The following is a 25598-nucleotide window of genomic DNA, read 5'->3' as shown; positions in this document are numbered from 1 at the left end:
TTTTATTTTTTCCTCTTGTTTCTCTTTGTTGCCTTATGGCAGACATGCTTGCCTTCTTCCCAGTCTTAGGGGGAAGCAGTCTCTTCCAGCTCAGTGTGATGTCAGCTATAGGTTTTTGGTACCTGTTCTTTATCAATAAAGTTGTGGAAATTCCCTTTCTGCTCCTAGTTTGCTGAGAGTTTTTATCACGATGAGCGTTGAATTTTGCAGTATGCTTTTTCTGTATCCACTGAGACAGTCTTGCATTTTTCTTCCGTAGTCTGTCACTGAGGCTGATTTTTGAACGTTGAACCTGTCTTGCATTCCTGGGGTGAACTTGCTTGGTCGTAGGATATTGTTCTGTGCACGTGGTGCTTGATTGGATTTGCTAAAGCTTGTTGAAGATTTTTATTTATATGTTCACGTGGAATATTCATCTGTAGTTTTGTTGTAAGGTCTTTGTCTGGTTTCAATATCAAGGTAATGCGCCTTGTGGAATGAGTTGGGAAATGTTCCCTTCTCTTCTGTTTCCTGGAGGAGATTGTATAGCATTGGTGTTCTCTCTTCCTTGGATGTGTAGTAGGATTCACCATTACAGCCATCTGGGCCTGGAGATTTCTTTTTCAGAAGGTTTTAACTACAGGTTCAATTCCTCTAATAGCCGTAGGTTATGGTCCTATTGTAGATCGTCTTGCACCTTGGGTGAGTTTCTGGTCTGCGGATGTGGCTCCTTTGTCTCAGTGGTTGCATTCACACACACAGAGTTGGTACCATTCCCTTAGGATCTTTCTGATGCTGCAGGGTCTGTAGTGATGCCTCTTTTCCTTTCAAGTATTCGTGGTTTTTTGTTTGTTTGTTTTCGTTTTTGAGGAGGATTAGCCCTGAGCTAACATCTGCTACCGATCCCCCACTTTTTGCTGAGGAAGACTTGCCCTGAGCTAACATCCATGCCCATCTTCCTCTACTTTCTATGTGAGATGCCTGCCACGGCATGGCTTTCGCCAAACGGTGCCATGTCTACACCCGGGATCCGAACCGGTGAACCCTGGGCTGCCAAAGTGGAACGTGGGCGCTTAACCACTGTGCCACCAGGCTGGCCCTAGGTGTTGGTGTTTTATGTCTTCTCTCTTTGTCCCGTTGTCTCTCGTGCTAGAAGTTTATCCATTTTATTGATCTTTTCAGAGTACTGGCTTTGGGTTCCTTGACTTTCTCTCCTGTTCTTCTCCCCGCGTCATTTCTTATGCACAGCACACATCTGTGTGTTCTCCCGTGGCGACTTCCTGGGACTACTGGCATGGAGGCTCCATGGCGCTGTGTTTTCGGCTTTGTCACCTGTTGCCAAACTGCCTCCTCGAGTCATCCAAGACTTCATTTGATGCCTGTTGAGACGAGAGTAACAACAACAATGAGAATGAGTAATCGTGGTAGCTGACACTTAGGGTTTTCTGTGGGAGGGTGCTGTGCTGAGTGCACTCCTTGACCTGAGGACAGTGCCTGTCCTCACTGCAGACAGGGAAGTGGGTGCAGAGGAGATGGATGCCAGGGAGTCCCAGATGTGAGAGATGTGCTCCCACCCATGCACAGCAAAGTTGGTTGCACAACCTTGTGAGCACAGCCTCAGAGCTGGGCCCCGTTTGGTGATGTGATTTAAAGGTCATACAAAGATGCCTCTCCAGCCCAGGCTGGCTCTGTCCTGTGGGCCCACTCTCCAGGCGTCCTGCTCTCTGGGGGGCCTGCAGGGAAGTGCTGTAGGGGTTATGGGTTCTTAGCCCCTGTGGGACCCAAGGAAGCAGCGCCTGGGCAGGGGCGGGGCAGAGAGGGGAGAGGGCAGCCGCTCCATCCCCCGGGTAGGGCTCTCCCAGATGCCTGACCTCCTTCCTTCCCCATCACAGCAGCGACTGCACCAGGCTGTCCACCTTGGTTGCTCTGAGCCCCCTGGCACAGGAGTGTGTGCACAACCAGCCCTTTTTAGCTTTTCCTTTGCTCCACCCTCATCCTAGAAGCTGACCTTTCTCTCTGAGTTGCCCTTTTCTAGGTCCCAGGACTGCTGCATGCTGTCTTTCCTAAGCGTTCCTGCTTATTTTTTTTTTTTAGATTTTTTTTTTTTTTTTAAAGATTTTATTTTTTTCCTTTTTCTCCCCAAAGCCCCCCGGTACATAGTTGTATATTCTTCGTTGTGGGTCCTTCTAGTTGTGGCATGTGGGACGCTGCCTCAGCGTGGCTTGATGAGCAGTGCCATGTCCGCACCCGGGATTCGAACCAACGAAACACTGGGCCTCCTGCAACGGAGCACACGAACTTAACCACTCGGCCACGGGGCCAGCCCCCCTGCTTATTCTTTGAGAACTGAGCGTGGACAGGTGGCTCAGCAGTTTACTTGGGAATATGTCAATTAGACATCAGGGCCATGTGGCCAGAGGCCCTGCCACTGAGGGCTCGTGACCAGGCTTCTGGAAACCACCCCAGTGCTCTGGTGTCCAGGGGCCTTTCTGAATGAGCAGCCACTGTGCTCCAGGCCGGGACCCAGAGGTGGAGGAACCCTGGTCTCCCTGGTTCCCTGGAAGATGTTTGTGGACCAGCAAAGTGTGGGTCCAGTGTCCTGGGCGGGACACACAGACAGCACCTTGCTGAGTGGTGGTGATAAAGGTGGTGCTGGGGACACCCAGGCTGAGTCCTTCAGCTGATGGGCAGCTGGTGAGGGGTTGGGCACAGGCAAGGGAAAGGTGATTGGCCAAGAGAAGGAACCAGTGTGTAAGGACTGCAGGCAACCGGGTGTGGCCAGAATGGCAAGGCAGTGGGCAGAGCTGGAGCTGCTGGGGCCTCAGCTGGGTGCTAAGGAAGGGTCCTGCTGCTCCCTGGGCGAGAGGCTCGCTCCACGTGTGTCAGGGACCACGGAGTGGAACATGGTTTCCCAGCGGGGCTCAGAGAGTGTGTAGCGGGCCCACTTCAGTGTCCTGTGCCATGTGTCCTCACTGAGGGTGTCAGGGACAGCAGTCCTCTCCCCTAGGTGTCCCCTGCGCACTTGATGGTACCTGACACTCCTATGGGGCGCTCCCCTGGGCTGCAGCCTGAGGCAGAGGGAGCTCCCACACCAGGCAGCCGAGGCTCCTGCTTCCCCAGGTCCTTCCCTCCCTCCCCTGGGGAGCCTTCCCATGGTGTCCATAGTCACAACTTGTCGTGGCTGCAGACTTTGTCTTTGAAGTCAGGGTGTCTGTAAGTGCTAGTGTGCTCGCAGTTATGAGTAATGAAGTCCTTTCAGCACATGTGTGGTGGGTGAATCCCCAATGCAGTGAGAAAGGTTTGCTGCCCCATCCCTGGGCGGGCGGTGGGGGGGCACCCAGGAGGTGGAGCCGCTCCTGTTTGCTGGGGAGCTCCCTCCGCCCTCTGCCCCTGGGGCTCTCCGGGCACAGCCTGGCGCCCACTTGGAAGGTTCTGCGTCTCTTTCTATCCTGTGGGCCCTCAGAGCCCCGCTGAGTTTCTGGCGGAAGGGACTTGCTCTCAGGAAACGGCTGAATCCTGTCCTGGAGGCACTTGGGTGAGAGGGGACCGTTGTTTGTCAAATGTTGTTTCTGCTTTTTTCACCCACCATGCTCCGTGCTGCATGGTGTCCCTAGTCAGAACTTCAGTCACCACAAAACAAGCAGCTTCCTGCTGGAAGAAGTTTAGGCTGCTGCCACTGTTCAGCTGTTTATTCATCAGCGGCGAGAGGTGTGTGTCCTCAGTACTTGGGGACTCCCCGCGGTCTCGTCAGTGTCTTTCAGATGCTTGGAGGGGCCTCCGTCCACGTGCAGCTCAGGCTGCAGACCACTGAGCTCCTCTTCCATCCTGGAATCGCTCAGCGGGGCCTTGTGTGGGTGTCTCCCCTTAGAAGGAGTTTCACAGCAGTGACAGACACCACTCGCCTTAATTACAGCTAATACAAAACGATTAAAGTTTTTGCTTGCCCATGTTGGAGGAATCCGTGAGTGAAACCAGGGCAGTGCTGGGCACGGGCGTCCTCCACTGCGCCTCTCCCTTTCTGGTCTTGGGATGTCGTTGTTGCTGGCTTTGTCCACGACGCTCAGAGTGGCAGAGCCGTGACGCTGGCCTTGCATCAGGCCTTTGTGCCTCTCGCTAGTGCAGCTGCGTGCCCTGGCTCTGCTGGGAGCGGGATTGCGGGTCCCTCCCCTGCTGGCCACAAGGGGGCAGTCTGGGCCCGGCCCCACCGGCAGAAACTGTACCTTCTGCTGTCCCGTTCGGCTCATTGTATTGTTTTTGGTACCAGATCTTGTTACAGAAAATAGCAGGTGTTTTTAGAAGGAGAGGGAAGAGTAGGAAGGGCATCTGAAGAGCAGGGATGTCGTCTGGTGGCAGTTTTGGCCAGTGCTTCAGGTTTCTTTTTTCACGCTTCAGGGGACCCCAGCCTGGTGGTTTTAGCGAGAATTGCTGAATAAGCACTTTTCATACCATCCATGAGTGCTTTCCGGATGTTATCTTTTGTAACCGCTTCCCCAGTGGGTGGTGTTTGTTGAGTAGTGAATCTGTATCAGTTCAACAAGCAGGGTTTGACACCCCCCCCCCCCCCCGCCCCCAGCTGCCTGGACCAGTGAGGTGCCAGCCTTGCAGCAAAGAACTTAGTCTGCGGAGGGCACTCCTGTTCCTGTTTCCCCTGGGATCACATGACAAACTGAGGCTACACACAGGGAAATCGGAGAGCATGGGGCGGGGCTGTGTGTCTGTGTGAGGGTGTGTGTGCATGCACATGTGTCAGTGAATATGAGTGTACCTGTATGTGTGTGTATGTGAGTGTGCACATGTATGTGCATGGGAGGAACAGGAGTCAGGAGACAGCTCCCAGAGCACGTGTGGCTGGAGCTGCCCCGGGAAGGTGCCTGGGTGTAGGGGAGATGGAGAGGGACAGCAGAGGAATAGGAAACAGGTCCCAGAGGGCGCAGGGGGAGTGTTGGGTGGTTCTGTGGCAGTCCTGGGAGTGGAAGCTGGATTGGAGCCGGTCGAAGAGTGAGGAAATTGTATTTGACACTCAATGAAAATGGGAGTATCTATTTTTCTTTTCCTCCCCAAAGCCCCAGTGCATGGTTGTATATCCTAGTTGTAAGTCATTGCAGTTCTGTGTGAGCAGCTGCCACAGCGTGGCAGGTGACAGATGGGTGGTGTGTTTCCATGACAGGAAGCGAACCCCGGCCACCGAAGCGGTGAGCGCCAAACTTAACCACTGGGCCGTCAGGGCTGGCTCAGAAGTCTCTGCTCTTGTCCAGCACAGCATCCCTCTGTGATCTGTCCTGGCTGCCTTCCGTCTGTGTCTAAGCAGGGAGAGGTGGCTGGGAGGAAGGCCACTGCTATCTTTGTTCCTAGAAGATGGGGCTTCAGGGGGTTTATACTGTTTCATTGTCCTTTCTCTAATACAGTATTATTCTAATTATTTATTAAAAGCACGTATCCATTTTAGTTAAGACAATATGGGATTCTTTCTCTTTTTCTTAAATAAAAGTTGGGGGAAGGTGGAAACAAGCAGGTCAGGATGTGGCTGTGCCAGTCAGGTGACTGAGTGATGATGGCCTTCTTCAGTGATTCCATTGTCTACAAGATTTCAGATATAAAAATTCTAAAGTTTAAGAAAGCCACTGCCACCAGATCAGGAGGATAGGTGACGCAGACTGCTGGTCGCAGCCCTGTGAGCCCGTGTTGGGTTTCTGCAGAGCTCAGAGGTAACACACTGTGCTGTTGGAAGCCCCCTCATTCCTGGGCCCTTCTCCAGGCCCCGTGTGCCCCACCTGGCCTCTCCAGCCCCATGAGGATGCGTCGCTCAGCCCTCTCCCTCCTCGCCCTCCACAGCTAGCTTCTTTTTTTTTTTTAAAGATTTTATTTTTTTCCTTTTTCTCCCCAAAGCCCCCCAGTACATAGTTGTATATTCTTCGTTGTGGGCCCTTCTAGTTGTGGCATGTGGGACGCTGCCTCAGCCTGGTTTGATGAGCAGTGCCATGTCCGCGCCCAGGATTTGAACCAACGAAACACTGGGCCGCCTGCAGCGGAGCGCGCGAACTTAACCACTCGGCCACGGGGCCAGCCCCCTTTTTTTTTCTTTTTAAAGATTTTATTTTTCCTTTTTCTCCCCAAAGTCCCCTGGTACACAGTTGTATATTTTTAGTTGTGAGTCCTTCTAGTTGTGGCATGTGGGACCCCGCCTCAGCATGGCCTGGTGAGCAGTGCCATGTCTTCGCCCAGCATCTGAACCGGCGAAACCTGGGGCTGCTGAAGTGGAGGGCGCGAACTTAACCACTTGGCCACAGTAAGTCTATGGTGACCTGTGGGCAGCAGTGGGAGGCCAACACCCAGTGTGACAGCAAAGCCATCTCCAGGCCCTGCCACCTGTCCCTGGGCACTGTGCTCTACTGGACAGGGTCGTAGGCTCTGGCCAGTCACCCACTGGTAGGCAGTGCTCATTCCCCACCAAATGGGGCTGGCCCTATGGTCGCCGTAACCATAGGAGGCAGCAGAGGACGCTGCCCAGCTCTGGCTCAGCCCTAAGGGGGCTGCTGTGGTGGGCGGTCGGGGGCCATCCGACTAGTGTTTTTGTCTGGAATTTGGTTGCAGTCACTGTTAAGTGGGGGACCATGCCTGTTCTGTGCTGTCTGAGCTGGTGGCTGCCCAGGGATGGCCCGAGGTCCCTGCTGGCCCCAGGAGGTGGGCCATGTGCTTTCCCTGGAGGCCTGTTCCCAGACTTCAGAGAGCTGGCTTCCCAAATCCGCGTCACTCTGAGTTTCCATCTCATCCTCACACGTTTCTCTGTCTTTCTGACGGGCCCTGCACCCTTGCCTTCCCCCACATGGCTGAGGTTGTGTGGTCGTGTCCCCTAACTGCAGAGGCCTCCAATCCTTTGGTCTGTACTTGGTAACAAATGCACTGGCCTGTGGGATGGGTGGCCTTCTGGGCTTCGCTGCCTGTGCTTGGCCACTTGAGCCCCTCGCTCCGGTGAGGCACTTGTTGGAAGATTGCGGGGCTTGTAAGTCTGGTGAGCAATCCGGATGCCCACCTGGCTGTTTTCAAAGGGTAACGCCAGAAGCCCCAGGCCCGAGCCCTGCAGAGCAGGGTGCGTGGGACTTCCTGGGGTGCCTTGGAGACCTGAGTTCCCAGGCAAAGGGCCTGGGGCATCCTGGCCGCCACTCTGCGGATGGGCAGCACACGGGTGGATAGAGGGGTGAGCGCCTCCTGCAGACCGGCTGGCGCAGAGACTCAGGGCAACAGAGGACACAACCCTGCCCTCCAGGAACCTGCAGTCTCATGGGGAGATGGACGCAGTAACAAATGGCCACCCTGCAAGTGTGACTCCTGTGAATGGGCTGGCCCAGGGCATGCAGGGGGCCGGGGTGAGGGACCTGAGATGGGCCAGGCTGGTGCTGTAGTTTGGAGGTGAACTGTGTGCTTGCCTGACCGCTGTGGGAGCGTGGTCCACTCTGGACTTCGAGTGCGTCTGGAACATGGTTAGAGAATACAGATGGGCATGGTCCCCCTGCCTGGCTCCAGGTCAAGGCCACAGCCCGGTTGGCAGGGCAGAGCTGTGAATGGCAGGGAGGACCCCCCTTCCTGCTGTCTCCCGCTGTGAGCACTGACCTGGCTGTGTTCTTGCTGCGGAAACACCCGCTGTGATGAGAGGGCTGTCAGCGTAGACTTTCTCTGCCCAGTTATGCCTAATCAGTCTGATTTGTGTTTCTAGGTGCTGGCAAAACCCCAACCCTGGGTGGTGGCTTCCACGTGAACCTGGGAAAGGAGTCGAGAGCACAGACCCTGCAGAACGGTATTTCCTGGCATGGGTGCTGCTGGACGAGGGCGGGTTCTGAGGGTGGGAATGAGGATGTGGGATGAAGGAGAAGAACAGGCAGCATGCAGTGACCCCCATCGCCTCACCCTCCAAACCCAGCGCAGGCTGCACTTCTGGGAACAGTCCTGGAGTCCCTTCCCCCAGTCATCAAGACTCCCCTGGACTCCCCGCCCAGGTCCTCAGGACCCCCCTGGAGTCCCCTCCGCCAGGTCCTCAGGACCCCCTGGGTGTCCTACAAAGACTCTGCCAGGGCTACTGGGTGAGATATGTGGGTCCTGCTGGGCTCTCACCTGTTTGTTATTGGTCTCAGTCGAGACAAGTACAGAAAGAACAAATTTATGGCAATTTGACCTGCAGTGCCATTTCCATTGTATTTTATAACAGTACCAGCCAGTCTGCACCATGTTGGCCTGGTTTTAATTGGGCTGTCTCCTTATTATTGAATTATAAAAGTTATTCATATATTTTAGACACAAGGCTCTTATTGGTTATATAATTTACAGAAAATGTTCACCATTCTCGGGGCTGCCTTTTCACTGTCTTGCGGTGTCCTCTGAAGCAGGAAGGTTTTAGTTTTGGTCATGTGCAGTTTATCTGTTGAGTCCTTTGTTGCTGTGCTTTCTGTGTCATAACTGAGAAACATGCCTAATGCAGTCCCATCATGAAGATTTGTGCTCGTGTTGTCTACTGAGTTCTATGGTTGTAGCTCTCTGATTTAGGTTTCGATCCACTCTGAGTTGGTTTTACGTATGGTGTCAGGTAGGGGCCCAGCTGTGCCCTTGCCTATGGAGATCCAGCTTTCCCAGCATCATTTGGTGAAGAGATGATATTGAGCCAGTTGGTGCCTTTGTTGAAAATCGGTCGGCCATAAATATGACCAGGTGCAAACAAGACCACAAGTTCCAGTCATTGCAGCTTTGTAGCAAGTTTTGAGATTGGGAAATAAGAGTCCTCCAACTTTGTCCTTCCATTTAAACATTGTTTTGTTGACTATTCTGGGTCCTTTAAATTTCCTTATGAATTTGAGGATCAGCTTGTCACTTTCTGCAAAGCAGCGTGCTGGGGTTTTGGTAGAGATGGTGTTGAACTGGGTAGATGAATCTGGGGAGTGCTGCCCTCTTGACAAGGTGAGCAGTCCCCGGTCCCTGAGCATGGCATGTCTGGCTGTTGATTTAGGTTTTCTTTGATTTGTTTCAACAATTTTTGTGGTTCTCAGAATATGAGTTTTACATTTCTTTTGTTAAATTTACTCCTTAGTATTTTTTTGATGCTGTTGTAAGTGGAATTGTTTTCTTAATATTATTTTTGGTTGTTTCTTGCCAGTGTTTAGAAATATGGTAGATATTGTTCATTGATCTTGTATCCTGCAACCCTGGAAAACTCATTTATTATAATAGTTCTCTAGTGTATTGCTGAGGATTTTCTACACACAAGATCGTGACGTCTGCAGAGAGAGATGGCTTTACTCTCCTTTCCCACCCAGATGCCTTTTTGCTTTTCTTGGGCCTGGTTTCAGGGAGAGCATCCCTCTGCCACCACTGGGTGTGGTGTTTGCTGTGGTCAACTCTGGCAGGGACGCTTTCTGCCGGGACCTCTCAGACACATCCACGAGGACACTCTCAGGAACATGACGGCATATGCGAGCGCCTCCGGAGTTGGTGCGTCCCCATGCCCTGTGGTCTTTGCCTGCGCTCTGGGAAGGCGGGCTGGGCCGCTAGAGCACCTCAGCTGCATGCTGGTCACTTCTTGGCTCTCGAGGACCCGCTTCCCCTCCCGGCTGCCACTGTGCGCAGGGCGGCCAGCAGCTCGTAGGGCCCGCACAGCCGACCTCCACGTCGGCTGACTAGACTACCGTGAGGGCGGGGTGAGCTTGTCATATGTTTTTAGATTTCATGTGCTGCCTTCTTTGAGCTCATGGGTTTGTTATCCGTGTCGTTAGCGCTCATCTTGTTTCCAGCTTGATTCTGCTGTGGTTAGAGGTCATCCGCCAGAGCATTTCAGTCTTTTGAAACGATTTGACGCTTGCTTACGCCCTGCATGTGGTCACTTGTGGTCCATTTGCGGCACCTGAGTGTGTTCTCTGCAGTGAGTGGCAGTGAGGTCAACTTCCTCCTGACGCACGTTGACTTCAGTTCTGCTTGTTGTCTCTGTCGCTGAGAGGGCACATTACAGCCTCCCAGGGTGACATGGATGTGTCCATTTCTACCCAGAGTTTTGTTGGTTTTTAGGTTTGCTCGTTTTAAGACTCTCTTATTGGGGGCTGGCCCCATGGACGAGTGGTTATGTTCACGCCCTCTGCTTTGGTGGCCCAGGGTTTTGCCAGCTCGAATCCTGGGCGCGGACATGGCACTGCTCATCAAGCTATGCTGGAGCGGCGTCCCACATGCCACAACTAGAAGGACCCACAACTAAGAATACACAACTATGTACTGAGGGGCTTGGGGGAGAAAAAGGAAAAATAAAATCTTTAAAAAAAAAAAAAAAGACTCTGTTATTAGTGCATAGACATTTAGAACCATCCCTGCTGGCAGTGCGAGCCTCGTGGCTGAAGCTGTGCCCGGCCGTCATGCCCACCTGGCCTTGGCCCAGCCCCACGTTGTTCTTCTAGTTGGTGTGCCACAGAAGCGTTCTTTTTCCCTTTGGCTAACTTTAAAATCTTTTGCATGTGAAGCACTTTATTCAGTAGAGAATGTATTTCCAAAAACCTGTGGTATGTTTACTAGAGTAGGTTGTACTCAGACCCAAAGAAATTGTAAAGAGTGGCATTCATGCAGACATATTCATGGCAGTAAAATTGGAAACTAACAATAAAGAGAGAAATAATCCATCTTATTAAAAAATACCTTCAGATAACCCTTGGTTTAAGTAAGAAATTAAAGCAGAACTCACAGGCTCCTCAGAACAGGGTGTCGGGGGCCTGGGCCCGGGGTCGTGGGCCGAGGGAGGCCAGCGAGTCCAGCCTCTCGGGTTCTGTTGACTTTGACCAGAGTGGTTGCCTTCCGCCGGGGCCTGCTGGCTTCTCCCGTCCTCCGAGATTGTCCTTTCTCTTCGCCCTGGTGAGTTTTTGCCGATTTTATCTCCTCACTGTCACTTTCTGTAGCTGTGGGGAGGGTTAAAGGGCAGATTGTATCACGTCTCCCAGACGCTCTCTAAGAGGCACAGCTGCTGCATTTGGTGGGCTGGGCTGTCCTGCCGCCTCTTCCACCTCATGTGTTGGTCTTTTTCAATAGCCTTTCCTGCCGTTGCCAGTTGAATCGTGTTTATGTTTCCCTGTTTCCTTCTTATTCCGTGTCCCCCTCCTCCCCTCCTGCCCGGCGTGGGGTTGTTGGTGGTGTCACCTCTCAGTGGTAGCCAGGTTGTGTTCGCAGAGACGTGCTTCTCTCAGTGGCTGAGCTCGTCTGCGTCCTCCCACCTAGGAAGCCTCTCGCTGCGTTTCCTGCCCACCGCCCGCACCAGCCTGTTGGGTTTGGGTGAAATCTCTGAATTTAGCTTCAGCTGTTCCTATTTTCGTTCAGTTTTGGTGCCTTTCTTGGAAAACAAGAAAGTTGGAAACGGAACATTCTGACATCTCAGAGCCCCCTCGTTCAGAGCTGCACATGGAGGCTGGCAGCTCCCGGTCTTCCTCCTTCCCTGCCTCCCGGGACTCCTGTGCCCACACCTGTCCCTTTCACAGGTCCTCTCTGCTTTTGTGGGGAACATGCTTGGTCGGTGAGAGAGGTGCTCTGGCCCATGGGTGGCAGCGGGCTCTGTCTGCCCTGGGTGCTGCGGTCCTGCAGAAAGCGGGCTGCGGCCATCCGGGTCCTTAGCGAGGGAGCTCACTCCCAGTCTGCGTTTCGACCTCTCTTTCTTTCTTGACAGGGACCTTTTGGGGTTCTCTCTCTGACTGTGGGGTTCTGGAGTGCCACGAGGCTGCAACGTTTTCCACTGGCTTGATGAGCCCTTTCGTTTGGGAGACGTTTTTCGGGGGATGTTTTTTCTTTTCTTTTGTGTCTGTTTTTCTCGTTGTACCACACATATGGTAAAGCACATAAGATGAGCTGACTTGAGTGAGCTGCTGGGTGAAACTACGTGCGGTGGGGGCTGCCTGGCAGGGCCCGCTGGGACACGTGTCTTGTGCCCAGGAAGCCACCTCTTGCCCATTGATTTTTCTTTTTCTTTTTCTTTTTTTTAAAAGATTTTATTTTTTTCCGTTTTCTCCCCAAAGCCCCCCAGTACATAGTTGTATATTCTTCGTTGTGGGTCCTTCTAGTTGTGGCATGTGGGATGCTGCCTCAGCGTGGTTTGATGAGCGGTGCCATGTCCGTGCCCAGGATTCGAACTGACGAAACACTGGGCCGCCTGCAGCGGAGTGGGCGAACTTAACCACTAGGCCACGGGGCCAGCCCTGATTTTGCTGCTTCTGCTCCACGAGACCGTTGGATCCATGGAGGACATCCTTGGCTGCATCGGCGGTGTGTCCCTTTGCTGCCAGCAGGACGTCCTAGTGTGAGAGATGCGGTCATGTGTCTCTCTGCCTCTCGGGGACGTCCAGTGTCCCGTTTTGACTGCTGATCGTGAAGCTGCGTGCACGCTCCTGTGCGTCGTCTTCTGGTGGACGCGGCACCTGCGTGCCCAGGAACGGGCCGAGAGTGGGGTTCCTGGGCCCTCTACAGTTGGGGCGGCTGGGCGTTTGCCAGTGTGATGGGTGGTGCACCCTCCCGCCGGCCCTCGCCGTGGAGGCTGCAGCTCCTGGGCGTCAGTGCTGCGCGTCTCTTGGTCTTTCCAGAGTGAGTCGTCCTGGTGGGCGTGTAGAGAGCTCGCGCCGCTTCGTGTGCTGTCCGTCTGAGAAGCTGTGGCAGCCACCTTCTCCTGGGCCTTTGGGCTGTTTGGAGATTGTTTGTGAGGTGCCTGTTCATCGTGTCTTTTGCACAAGTTTTTTAAAAGATTGAATTATCTTTTTCTTTTTGGTTTGTGGATGCTCTTTATATATCCTAGATTTGAGTCCTTTGTTGGAGATATGTATTTGGAATCCTTCTCCCAGTTGATGGCTTGTCTTTTTGCTTCTTAGATTAGTTCTTTTTTTTTTTTAAGGAAGATTAGCCCTGAGCTAACATCTGCCACCAATCCTCCTCTTTTTTTTTTAACTTTTTATTAAGATTATGATAGTTTGCAACCTTGTGAAATTTCAGTTGTATATTAGTGTTTGTCAGTCGTATTGTAGGTGCACCACTTCACCCTTTGTGCCCTCCCCCCACCCACCCTTTCCCCTGGTAACCACCAATCAGTCCTCTTTGTCTATGTTTAACTTCCACCTATGAGTGGAGTCATACAGAGTTCGTCTTTCTCTATCTGGCTTATTTCACTTAACATAATACCTTCAAGGTCCATCCATGTTGTTGTGAATGGGATGGTTTTATCCTTTTTTATGGCTGAGTAGTATTCCATTGCATATATGTATATACACCATATCTTCTTTATCCATTCATCAGTTGATGGGCACTTAGGTTGCTTCCACGTCTTGGCTATTGTAAATAATGCTGCAATGAACATAGGGGTGCATGGGACTTTTGGAATTGCTGATTTCAAGTTCTTTGGATGGATACCCAGTAGTGGGATAGCTGGGTCATATGGTATTTCTATTTTTAATTTTTTGAGAAATCTCCATACTGTTTTCCATAGTGGCTGCATCAGTTTGCATTCCCACCAGCAGTGTATGAGGGTTCCTTTTTCTCCACAACATCTCCAACATTTGTCACTTTTTGTTTTGGTTATTTTTCCATTCTAACAGGTGTAAGGTGATATCTTAGTGTAGTTTTGGTTTGCATTTCCCTGATGATTAGTGATGATGAGCATCTTTTCATGTGTCTATTGGCCATCCATATATCTTCTTTGGAGAAATTCTTTGGAGAATGTCTGTTCATGTCCCCTGCCCATTCTTTGATCGGGTTGTTTGATTTTTTGTTGTTGAGCTGTGTGGGTTCTTTATATGTTCCAGAGATTAACCCTTTGTTGGATATATAACTTGTAAATATCTTTTGCCAACTGGTGGGTTGTTTTTTTGTTTCAATCCTGTTTTCCCTTGCCTTGAAGAAGCTCTTAGTCTGATGAAGTCCCATTTGTTTATTCTTTCTATTGTTTCCCTTGTCTGAGGAGTTATGGTGTCCGAAAAGATCTTTTTGATACTGATGTCAAAGAGTGTACTGCCTATATTCTCTTCTAGAAGACTTATTGTTTCAGGCCTAATCTTTAGGTCTTTGATCCATTTTGAATTTATTTTTGTGAATGGTGAAAAAGAATGGTCAATTTTCATTCTTTTACATGTGGCTGTCCAGTTTTCCCAGCACCATTTGTTAAAGAGAATTTCTTTTCTCCATTGTATGTTCTCAGCTCCTTTGTCAAAGATTAGCTGTCCATAGATGTGTGGTTTTATTTCTGGGCTTTCAATTCTGTTCCATTGATCTGTGCACCTGTTTTTTGTACCAGTACCATGCTGTTTTGATTGCCGTAGCTTTGTAGTATGCTTTGAAGTCAGGGATTGTGATGCCTCCGGGTTTGTTCTTTTTTCTCAGGATTGCTTTAGCAATTTGGGGTCTTTTGTTGCCCCATATGAATTTTAGGATTCTTTGCTCTATTTCTGTAACGAATGTCATTGGGATTCTGATTGGGATAGTGTTGAATCTGTAGTTTGCTTTAGGTAGTATGGACATTTTGACTATGTTTATTCTTCCAATCCATGTGCATGGAATGTCTTTCTATCTCTTTATGTCATTGTCAGTTTCTTTCAGGAAAGTCTTGTAGTTTTCATTGTATAGGTCTTTCACTTCCTTGGTTAAATTTCCCCCAAGGTATTTTATTCTTTTTGTTGCGATTGTGAATGGGATTGAGTTCTTGAGTTCTTTTTCTGTTAGTTTGTTGTTAGAGTATAGAAATGCTACTGATTTATGTATGTTGATTTTATACCCTGCAACTTTGCTGTAGTTGTTGATTATTTGTAACAGTTTTCCAATGGATTCTTTGGGGTTTTCTATATATAAGATCATGTTGTCTGCAAACAGCCAGAGTTTCACTTCTTCATTACCTATGTGGATTCCTTTTATTTCTTTTTCCTGCTGAATTGCTCTGGCCAAAACCTCCAATACTCTGTTGAATAAGAGTGGTGAGAGTGGACACCCTTGTCTTGTTCCTGTTCACAGAGGGGTGGCTTTCAGTTTTTGCCCCTTGAGTATGATGTTGGCTGTGGGTTTGTCATATATGGCCTTTATTATGTTGAGGTACTTTCCTTCCATACCCATTTTATTTAATGTTTTATTCATAAATGGACGGTGGATCTTGTCGGATGCTTTCTCTGCATCTATTCAGATGATCATGTGGTTTTTGTTTCTCATTTTGTTAATGTGGTATATCACGTTGACCGACTGGTGGATGTTGAACCATTCCTGTGTCCCTGGTATAAATCCCACTTGATCATGGTGTATAATCTTTTTGATGTATTGCTGTATTTGGTTTGCCAAAATTTTGTTGAGGATTTTTGCATCTATGTTCATCAGTGATATTGGCCTGTAGTTTCCCTCTTTGTGTTGTCCTTGTCAGATTTTGGGATCAGGGTGATGTTGGCTTCATAGAATGTGTTAGGAAGTGCTCCATCTTCCTCAGTTTTCTGGAATAGTTTGAGAAGGATAGCTATTAAATCTTCTTTGAATGTTTGGTAGAATTCTCCAGAGAAGCTGTCTGGTCCTGGACTTTTATTTTTGGGGAGGTTTTTGATTACTGTTTCAAGTTCTTTACTTGTGATTGGTCTATTCAGAGTCTCTATTTCTTCCTGCTTCAGTTTTGGGAGGTTGTAAAAGTCTAAGAATTTGTCCATTTCTTCTAGGTTGTCAAATTTGTTAGCAGATAGTTTTTCATAGTATTCTCTCATGATCTTTTGTATTTCTGTGGTATCCGTTGTGATTTCTCCTCTCTCATTTCTAATTTTATTTATTTGAGTCTTCTCTCTTTTTTTCTTAGTGAGTCTGGCTAAGGATTTGTCAATTTTGTTTATTTTTTCAAAGAACCAACTGTTTGCTTCATTGATCCTTTCTCCTGTCTTTTTTGTTTCAGTTTCATTTATTTCTACTCTAATTTTTATCATTTCCCTCCTTCTGCTGACTTGGGGCTTTGTTTGTTCTTCTTTTTCTAATTCTGTTAGGTGTCATTTGAGATTGCTTATCTGAGATTTTTCTTGTCTTTTGAGGTGAGCCTGTATTGCAATGAATTTCCCTCTTAGGACTGCTTTTGCTGTGTCCCAAATGAGTTGGTATGGTGTATTTTCATTTTCATTTGTCTCCAGATAATATTTGATTTCTTCTTTAATTTCTTCAATAATCCATTGTTTGTTCAGTAGCATGTTGTTCAGTCTCCACATTTTTGCCCCTTTCCCAGCTTTATTCATGTAGTTGATTTCTAGTTTTATAGTATTATGATCGGAAAAGATGCTTTCTATTATTTCAACCCTCTTGAATTTATTGATGCTTGCTTTGTTTCCCAAGATATGGTCTATCCTTGAGAATGTTCCATGCGCACTTGAGAAGAATGTGTAACCTGCTGGTTTTGGATGGAGTGTTGTATATATATCTGTTAAGTCCATCTGGTCTAATTTTTCATTTAATTCTGTAATTTCCTTGTTGACTTTCTGTCTGGATGTTCTGTCCATTGGTGCTAATGGGGTGTTGAGGTCCCCTACTATTATTGTATTGTTGTTGATGTCTCCTTTTAGTTTTGTTAATAGTTGCTTTACATATTTTGGTGCTCCTGTGTTGGGTGCCTGTATATATTTATAAGTGTTATGTCATCTTGGTGGAGTGTCTCTTTTATCATTATAAACTGCCTCTCTTTGTCTTTCTTTATCTGTTTTGCTTTGAAGTCTGCTTTGTCTGATATAAGTATGGCGACACCTGCCTTCTTATGTTCATTATTAGCTTGGAGTATCGTCTTCCATCCCTTCACTCTGAGTCTGTGTTTGGGGCTGAAGTGTGTTTTCTGGAGGCGCATATTGTTGGGTCTTGTTCTTTAATCCATCTTGCCACTCTGTGTCTTTTGATTGGAGAGTTCAATCCATTTACATTTAGAGTGATTATTGAAATGTGGGGGCCTAACACTGCCATTTTATCACTTGTTTTCCGATTCTCTTGCATTTCCTTTGTTTCTCGTCCCATGATTTTTGGACTACCAATTCAGGTAGGTAGTTTTCTATATTTGCTTTCTTCTTATTTGTAATTTGTGTCTTTATTCTTGTTATTTGTTTAGTGGTTACCAGGTGGTTTGTATAAAACATCTCATAGATGAGAGAGTCCATTATCTGATAGCCTCTTGTTTCCTTAGATTAAGATGTTCCATCCCTTTCCTCTTCCCCTTCTAGGTTGTTTTTGTCAGATTATTTTTTCTTCCTTCTTATGTTGTGAGTTTATGGTTAAAACGACAAGGTTCTATTTATTCTTGGTGTTTCCTTTCCTTTTATCTTTAATGTTATATTTAACTTTTGTTAACCTGTTCTGATGGAGAGCTGCTACTTTCTGTTATCGTCCTTCTACTTATTTCCTTTGATCTGGGTTTTGTAGCCCCTTTCCTTTTTTTGATTTTTCAGGTATGAGGGTTTTCCTGAGCATTTCTTGTAGGGGAGGTCTTGTGGCAATGAACTCCTTTAACTTTTGTTTATCTGGGAAAGTTTTTATTTCTCCATCATATTTGAAGGATATTTTCTCTGGATAGAGTATTTTTGGCTGCAAGTTTTTGTCCTTCAGAGTTTTGAATATATCATTCCACTCTCTTCTAGCTTGTGAAGGATCTGCTGAGAAATCTGCTGGAAGCCTTATGGGGGTTCCTTTGTAGGTTATTTTCTTCTGCCTTGCTGCCCTTAGTATTTTCTCTTTGTCGTTGACTATTGCAAGCTTCACTACTATGTGCCTTGGGGTTGGTCTTTTTCCATTGATAAAGTTTGGAGATCTGTTAGCTTCTGTCACATGGAGTTCCATCTCTCTCCCCAGATTTGGGAAGTTCTCAGCCATTATTTCTTTGAACAGGCTTTCTGCCCCCTTCTCCTCTTCTCCCTCTGGGATACCTATAATTCTTATGTTGCATTTCCTAATTGAGTCAGATATTTCTTGGAGAGTTTCTTCATTTCTTTTTAGTCTTAATTGTCTCTCCTCCTCTATCTGCAGCATTTCTATATTCCTATCCTCCAAATTTCTAATTCTGTCTTCCATATTATCAACCCTACTGTTCAGAGAGTCCAGATTTTTCTTAATCTCCTCCATTGTGTTCTTCATCTCCAATGTTTCTGATTGGTTCTTATTTATAGTCTCAAGCTCTTTTGTGACATGGCTCCTGAACTCGTTGAGTTGTCTATCTGTATTCTCTTTTAACTCACTGAGTTTTTTAATGATGGCTATTTTGAATTTATTGTCATTTAGGTTATAGATTTCAGTGTCTTTGGGATTGTTTTCTGGGTACTTGTCATTTTTTTCTGTTCCAGAGATTTAATGTATTTTTTCATACTGCTTAATGGCGTGGATTTGTGCCTCCACAGAGAGATAGAGTTTACTTACTGCTGCCACTTGCTTGTACTGGAGTGTTGCGGGGGAGGGAGCAGCTGTTTAATCTGCACCGACCAGGAACCCTGTCAGCTGTTGCTGACCGGACCTGGGCCCCTCCTCGTGGTCACAGTGGTCCTGTGGGGTCTCTTGTCAGCTGTGGGGACAATCGCGGGGGGTGGCCTCAGGCTGCTGGTGCCGACTGTCACAGACCACCTAGATGCGCTCCCTCCTTAGGGTCTGCAGTGGTGTCATGGTATTTCACAGCGGCCAGGGACAGGTTCACCTAGATTCGCAGCTCTGTCACCGTCAGGGCCCACAAGACCTCAGTTGTCCACTGTGGGCTGCAGCAGAGCTATGGGTGTCTTCTGCAGTCTGTGGTTAGCTCACCCAGCTGAGCTACTTCTGTCTCAGGGCCTTCCAGCCTTGTGATTGCTGGATGGGGTCTCTCCACTAATGCTGCCCAGAGGCTTTCCCTGCGGCTGCTGTGGGACCGTGGATTTTCCCCCTGGACTGCGGAGCAGGTTTGCTGGGGCTCCAGCCTGCCCCAGCCCACTTATACAGGCTCACTGGGTTTCCCTTCCCTCCTCTGGGCCACAGCAGGAGACCATGAATCAGAGACAGCTGGTGGGCTGCTGTACCACCCGGGATCCTCCTGCCCCGGGGCCTCTCCGCTAATGCCAAGTAGAGGCTTTCCCCACGGCTGCTGTGGGACCGTGGATTTTCCTGCTGGGCTTAGGGGCAGTCGTGGAGGGCTTAGGTAGGGCTGTCATCCCCGTTTACACTGTTGGTCTGCTGATGCGTGACATTCCCGCCCTTGATGTCGTGGTGATGCTATGAGAATGTCCACTGGTAGAAAGTCGCTTGCAGGTACTAGGCTGTCTGGGGGTCGGAGAGTTTTCACTTATCTCCACCTCCACCCAGGGAGAAGTCTGTCCACCTTCTGATGTATAGTGGCACGGGTCTCTCAGGTGTCCTGAGATGCTGTGTGTATATCCTTTGTTGACTGATGAATGTCCAATTAATTGTAGTTCGAAGGGGGAAAGACAATAAAACTGCTTACTCTGCCATGTTGCTGACGTCACTCTCCAATCCTCCTCTTTTTGCTGAGGAAGACTGGCTCTGAGCTAACATCCATTCCCATCTTCCTCTACTTTATATGTGGGACGCCTGCCACAGCATGGCTTGCCAAGCGGTGCCATGTCCGCACCCGAGATCCAAACTGGTGAACCTTGGGCCGCCGAAGCAGAATGTGCGCATTTAACCGCTGTGCCACCAGGCCAGCCCCTGTCTTTTTGCTTCTTAATGTTGTCTTTTTTTTTTGCTGAGGAAGATTCACCCTGAGCTAACATCCACCACCAATCTTCCTCTTTTTGCTTGAGGAAGATTATCACTGAGCTGACATCTGTGCCAGTCTTCCTCTGTTTTGTCTGTGGGATACCACCCCAGTGTGGCTTGACGAGTGGTGTAGGTCCGTGCCCAGGATCCAAAGCCGTGAACCTGGGCAGCCAAAGTGGAGCTCACTGAACTTTAACCACTCGGCCATGGGGCTGGCCCCCTTAATGTTGTTTTTTGACAAATAGAAATTTCTTAACTTTAATGAAGTCTCAATATACTGTTTTTTATGGTTAGGGTTTTTTGTGACTTATTTAAGAACTTCTTGTCCATCCCGAGGTCTGGAGATGCTGTCCTTTGTTTTTATCGAGAAAGCTTTATTGTTTTTGTTTTGCATTTGGTTTGTGATCTCCCTCAAGTCAGTTTTTTATATATGGTGTGAAGTGGGGGTCGGGGTTTTGTTTTTCAGCATCCAGTTGTTCCAGCACCATTTATCAAATAGACCAGCCTTTCCCCAGCACACTGCTCTGGTCCATTTGTCGTCCATCACGTGACCACGTATGAATGAGTGGTGTGACACCACACATCTGCTCTATGTGCTGTCTGTCTGTCTGTCCCTCCTGAGGCCAGTGCTATGTTGTCTCGATACTGTGGTGTTACAGTAAAAATCGGTAGTGTGAGTTCTCTGGCTCTGGTGTTCCTCAAGATTGTTTGGGCTATTCTAGCTCCTTTGTATTTCAAAATGAATGTTAGAATCAGCTTGTTGGTTTCCAGAAGAAAACTTGCCCAGATTTTGGTTGGGGTTACATTGAATCTGTAGATGAATTTGTAGGGAATTGCTCCATTTCCTCATGAAATCTAATAATCTGTAGATTCTTTTCTTCTTCGTTACCAGTCATGCAGCCAGCAAATAGGTATTATTGCTTCTCCCTTTCCTATCTTATAGGTGTCCTTTATCTTCAGGGCTCTGTTTCATTTTGTGTTGCTCTGTTGCATAAGCTGCACCATGATGTTGAAGAGAGTGGTGGGGGGATGTCCTCGGTTGGTTCTTGACCCTCATGTGAGCGTGGTTGACATCCCCCCCGTGTTAAGAATGAGTTAGCATTTTGTCACATGCTTCTTTGTATCTATTGAAACGATTATGTTTTTTTCCTGTTTATTTTGTTAATGTGATGAATTTCACTGATTGATTTTGTGACTGTTAAATTCACCTTTCATTGCTGGAATAAATCCTTTAGTCTTTCTCTGTTCTCTGTGAGAGCCAGTGTGTGACTTACCAGTTTCTTCCTTAAATGTGTGGTAGAATTTACTAGCAAAGTCATCTGGGCCTTGAGTTTTCTTTGTGAGAAGATGTTAATTATAGATATAATATTTTTGGTAGAATTTTAACAGGACCATTGGGATTTTCTGTCTCCTCTTGTCAGTTTTGGTGAGGTGTACTTTTCTCCTTGTTGTCTGTCTCCGTAATTCCAGTTCAACTTTGTTGTCCTAGAGTCATTCATAGTGTCCTCCTCTCATGTGTTGGTGTCTCCTCTTTGTTCCTCACCCTGGCAGTTTGCACTTCACCCCTTGTTTCTACACTGATCCTGCTGCGGTGTATGAGCCTGGCGCCCGTGTTGACCCCCTGGCGTCGGTGTGGCTGTGTGGGTCTGCCCTGTGGTGTATGAGCCTGGCGCCCGTGTTGATCCCCCAGTGTTGGTGTGGCTGTGTGGGTCTGCCCTGCGGTGTATCAGCCTGGCGCCCGTGTTGATCCCCCAGTGTTGGTGTGGCTGTGTGGATCTGCCCTGTGGTGTATCAGCCTGGCGCCCGTGTTGGCCCCCTGGCGTTGGTGTGGCTGTGTGGGTCTGCCCTGGGCTCTCCCATTCTGTTTGGTTGGGTGCTGCTCTGGGTCATCCCCTTTGTTCAAGATTTTCTGTTTACTCTTGTGTTCTTTTTCAGCTTCTCAAGTTGGAAGCTTCAATCACTTTTTCAAGCGTTCTTTTTCTCATATCTGCATTTAAAACTGCACATTTCTCTAATCTTTGGTCTAGCTGTAACCTACAAGTTTTGAGAGCGCTCTTTGGACTTTTAGTGCTGTGGGGTTTTTAAAGGTTTTATGGGGAAACACGTGTGGCCGTCTAGCAGGGTTGCAGAGAGGGCCTGAGTGCTCCCAGCCCTCCCCACCACAGGTACCTCCACGACCTGCACAGTGAGCCGAGCCGGACGGGACATGGCACGGGACCACTGATGCTCCTGCCGCCTGGGGTGCCCTCCCAGTCCAGGGCCCTGTCCAGGATCCCAGGCTGCATGGAGCCTCACATTCCATAGCCTCCTCCGTCTGTGGCACCTTCTCCCAACCTGGACACATTTGAGAGTCCTGGGCAGGTACTGCGTGCAAGGTCCCTTGGCTGTCTTTTGGGGATCCCACAGAGGTGGGGCGCCCTTCTCTTTGCCCCATATCAAGATGTACCTGAAGTCACGTGACTTGTCACGGGATGTTGGCCTTGGTCACTGCCAGGCTTCTCCATGAAAGGCCACCTGTATTTCCTCTGTTCCTTCGAAACAAGTCACTTGGTCCGCCTGCGCTCAGACTGGGAGGAACTGCGTCTGCCCCGGGTGGCGCTAACGTGCGTGGCCACTGGCGGTGTTGGAGGAGACACCGCGGCTCTGCAGTTGCCCTGTTTCTCCTTAAAGCTCTGCCGCCGCTCCTGGTGCCCATCAGCTGACCTCCCCTGCAGCCGTCTTGTCCTGGTGCCACCGTGCGGTCCCCACACTCCTTCACCATTCGTCTTCGGAGTTTACTCTCCAGTAGGCAGCAGGGGGCCTTCGCTGTCAGCTCTGTCAGTTTACTCTCTGTTTGGAAGCTCGTTATCAAGTCCACACGATGTGGATTTTTATTTCTTCCTGTGGTGTTCCTTCATCTTTATGAGTGCCCTCTTTCTTTCTGAGAGTCCTTCTCGCCTAGAAGCTGTGCCCGCGGAGGGGGAGCCTGCAGGGGCGGCTGCATGTCTCCCCCTGGGTCCCAGCGGCCTTCTGCGGAGTTGTGGCTGGGAGGACCCCTTCCTCCAGCTCCTGGCTCACTTTTAAATCTTCATCTGTGCCCACTCTGCTGTTCGTTATTTTTGAATTTTAAAAAAAGTTTAGTGATCATATTTTTAATTTTCAAGGACTGTGTCTTTTTCATTACAGCCCATTTATGCTTTTCTATGAATTGATGTCTTTTCTGACATTTTGAGGATGTGCTGGGGCTCTGAAAGCTGTCTTCTCTTAGCAGTCTGCTGGTCGAGCTTGGGGTTTTTCTGCCGTCCCGTTGCTGTTTCTCGCAGAGGTTGGATGATTCTTGGTTGTTTGTTCACATTGATATGAATGTGAGTCTGAAGTTGAACCCCTTACTTCTGCAGCTCACGCAGGGCCCCTGACGGCTCTGGCTGGCCCCGGTCAGATCACAGGAGTGTCGTCTCCCGTGCAGCCAAGCGGGGACAGGTGTGATGTGTGGCCCTGCTAGTATACCCGAGTCTCTGGGCCAGGCCAGCAGCATTGCCTGGGTGGCATCGTGCAGGCCCTCCTGGCCTGGGGGAGGCTTGCTGGGGGGCCCTATGGCTTGGGGGCTTTTGTGTGGATCAGAGGGTCTGCAGATTCTTGAGCAGCGTGAGGTAGATCCCTCCTTCCCCACATTCCCAGGGGCGCTTGCTCTGCTGAGCACTGCCTGTGTTCATTTTCACACTCGCTGTGCTGATGCCACGGGCCTGGAAGGATGCTGTTCAGCCACCTCTCAAATGAAAAGGCATGCCTTGTTTTGACAAAGTGTCAGAATTCCGCAGGCACCTCTGTGCTAGTGCATTTACTTCTGGCCCTCATTTATTGGGAGGAAGCCCAAGGAGAGTCAGCTATGGTTAGTTACTTAGGGATTGGTTCTACGTAAACTTCTGTTTATTAGTAACATCTTAGTACGTTTAAAAACTTTACAAATACCTGTGTCATATGACTTGTTCAGTCCGCACTTGTGCTTACTGAACCAGCATGACTGCGGGGACATGGGGGTAACTGCTAATGGGTACAGGGTTTCTTTCTGCAGTGATGAAAATGTGCTAAATCATGGTAATGGTTGCACAGCTCTGAATATACTAGAACCATGGAATTGTACACTTTAAGTGGGTAAATTTGCAGTTTGTGAATTATAGTCTAATAAAGATACTGTAAAATAACTTACTGCGATAATTCCCAGCCCCTCAAGCCTCCGGGAAACCCAGCCTCTGTGTTTCGGGGTTGGGATGGGGGCCAGCCTTGAGTCAGCGCCCTCCAGGGCCACCTGTCTCTCTCCTTGTGTGGCGGGAATTCTCAAACATGCAGCAGAGTGCTGGTGGGGAGCGAGCGCCCAGCGTCGGTGGGTGTCCTGTCAGAGCCTCGCTGGGCAGCGGGTGACTGTGTTCGTCTGTCTGACGTGCTGAGCGTGCGGTGCTAATGGGGGAGGCGGTGATTGGCTCTGTTGTCTTTCTGTCGAGTTGGTTGGGCTCTGCCCAGACCTTGGCTCTGGGGACGGTGACCCTGATCCGGCGTCAGTTCAGCCCACCTGGAGGCCTCAGAGCTGCATGGGCTCCGGGCAGCCCCCAGGGGCTGCTCGAGGGATCAGGACTGCAGTGGGAGGGGAGCTCTGTGGGTGTGCTGACCATCAGGTCCCTCGGGTGTAGTGAGGTTCGTGCCCCAGCTGCCAGTCCACACGCTGGCTGTCAGTTCTTCAGGGCGCTGCCTCCCTGGGTCCCCATCTTTGGCCACTGGGCATTGTGAGGTGTATGTGGAGCAGGTGGGCCAGACTGTGAGACAGACCAGACTGGAGGAGACTGTGCAGCCCTTGCCTGCCCAGCCCACACCCTTGTCAAAGATAACAGGGGAATTGGCGCTTAGCTCTCTGTGGGTGAAGTGGGGGTCGCTGGCTTCCTTCCCTGCCTGACCTAAGGTGCCTTTGTCAGAAGAGAGAGGACGCCAAGGGGAACTGCGAGTCTCTGAGGGGTCTGCCTGCCCACCGTGCTGACACAGTAGACGGAGGTGTGGGGTGCAAGGGGACCCAGAGCGCGCTGGGAACGACCGTTGACTCCAGGCCTCACTGGTGTTTCTGCTGCGGCCTCTGGGCTGGTTCTGTGCTGTGCACCAGATGGCCCACGGTGCCTCTCCTTTGTGCGGGTCGCAGGTCTGCTGCTTCTCCTGCCGCTGTCTTTTAGGCCTATCGCTTGTGGGATGGGCTTGCTCCAGGAAGGGGGTGTGTGATTGTTTGCTGGGGTCAGTTGACATCTTGGTCCCCCAGGGGTCCCGTGCCCCTCCTCCCCAAAAGGCCTGGTGTGTCATGTGCGCTTCCTAGGATGGCACACAGTAGTCTGGAGCAGCGCCATCTTCTCCGAGCCTGGAACCTGGCCAGGCAGCGGCTCTTGGAGGAGAGGTTGGCGGGGTCGCCAGCTGGCCACAGCAGATGGGGCCCTGCAGGGAAGGCTGAGGCGGGTGTGACCCAGCCCCTGGCTGTTGGAGCAGGAGGCGGAGCCTAGGGCACTAGCCCGGGAGAGGGGGCCTTTCCACGCAGGCCCACGGTGTCTTGTCTCCTGGCCGGAGGCTGTGTCTGTGAGACATTGCTTGGTGGTGGGGAGTGGCAGCAGGCCGGCCAGCCCAGACAGAGCCCTTTCCGGACACCCTGAGCTCAGGAGGCCTCGAGAGAGACACGTACCATGCTGCCCACGCCCACCCTGGCTTGGAACTAACGCCATTCGACGTGGAGGAGAGAGTTTCGTGGCACCTGAAAATTGTAGGAAATTCGCACCCAGTGTCCGTACGTGAAATTTTACTGGAACACATACAAGGAGTGAACTTAAAAATATAAAAGGAGGGCCAGCCCTGGTGGCCTAGTGGTTAAGTTTGGCGTGCTCCGCTTTGGCAGCCCTGCTTTGGTTCCTGGGCCT

The 25598-nt window shown here is 49.7% G+C and overlaps 1 protein-coding gene and 1 long non-coding RNA gene across 6 annotated transcripts in view; one reads left to right on the top strand and one right to left on the bottom strand.

Moving 5' to 3' along the window:
• Nucleotides 1-24393, bottom strand: LOC139079242 (uncharacterized). Its single transcript, XR_011532666.1, has 2 exons — nt 23867-24393; nt 1-1358 (listed from the first exon to the last, which is right to left on the bottom strand). It is a non-coding gene; the product is annotated as an uncharacterized lncRNA (long non-coding RNA).
• Nucleotides 1-25598, top strand: part of BRF1 (BRF1 general transcription factor IIIB subunit) — a 71063-nt gene that overhangs the window by 2847 nt on the left and 42618 nt on the right. For all 5 annotated transcript variants that reach the window (XM_070592975.1, XM_070592977.1, XM_070592976.1 and 2 more), the window contains exon 2: nt 7691-7771. In XM_070592975.1, the coding sequence (XP_070449076.1) occupies nt 7691-7771 (81 nt within the window). The remainder of the gene's footprint in view (nt 1-7690; nt 7772-25598) is intronic.

This window comes from Equus przewalskii, chromosome 25 (assembly GCF_037783145.1).
Source record: "Equus przewalskii isolate Varuska chromosome 25, EquPr2, whole genome shotgun sequence".
NCBI lineage: Eukaryota > Metazoa > Chordata > Mammalia > Perissodactyla > Equidae > Equus > Equus przewalskii.
This window is presented reverse-complemented; position numbering and strand designations above follow the sequence as displayed.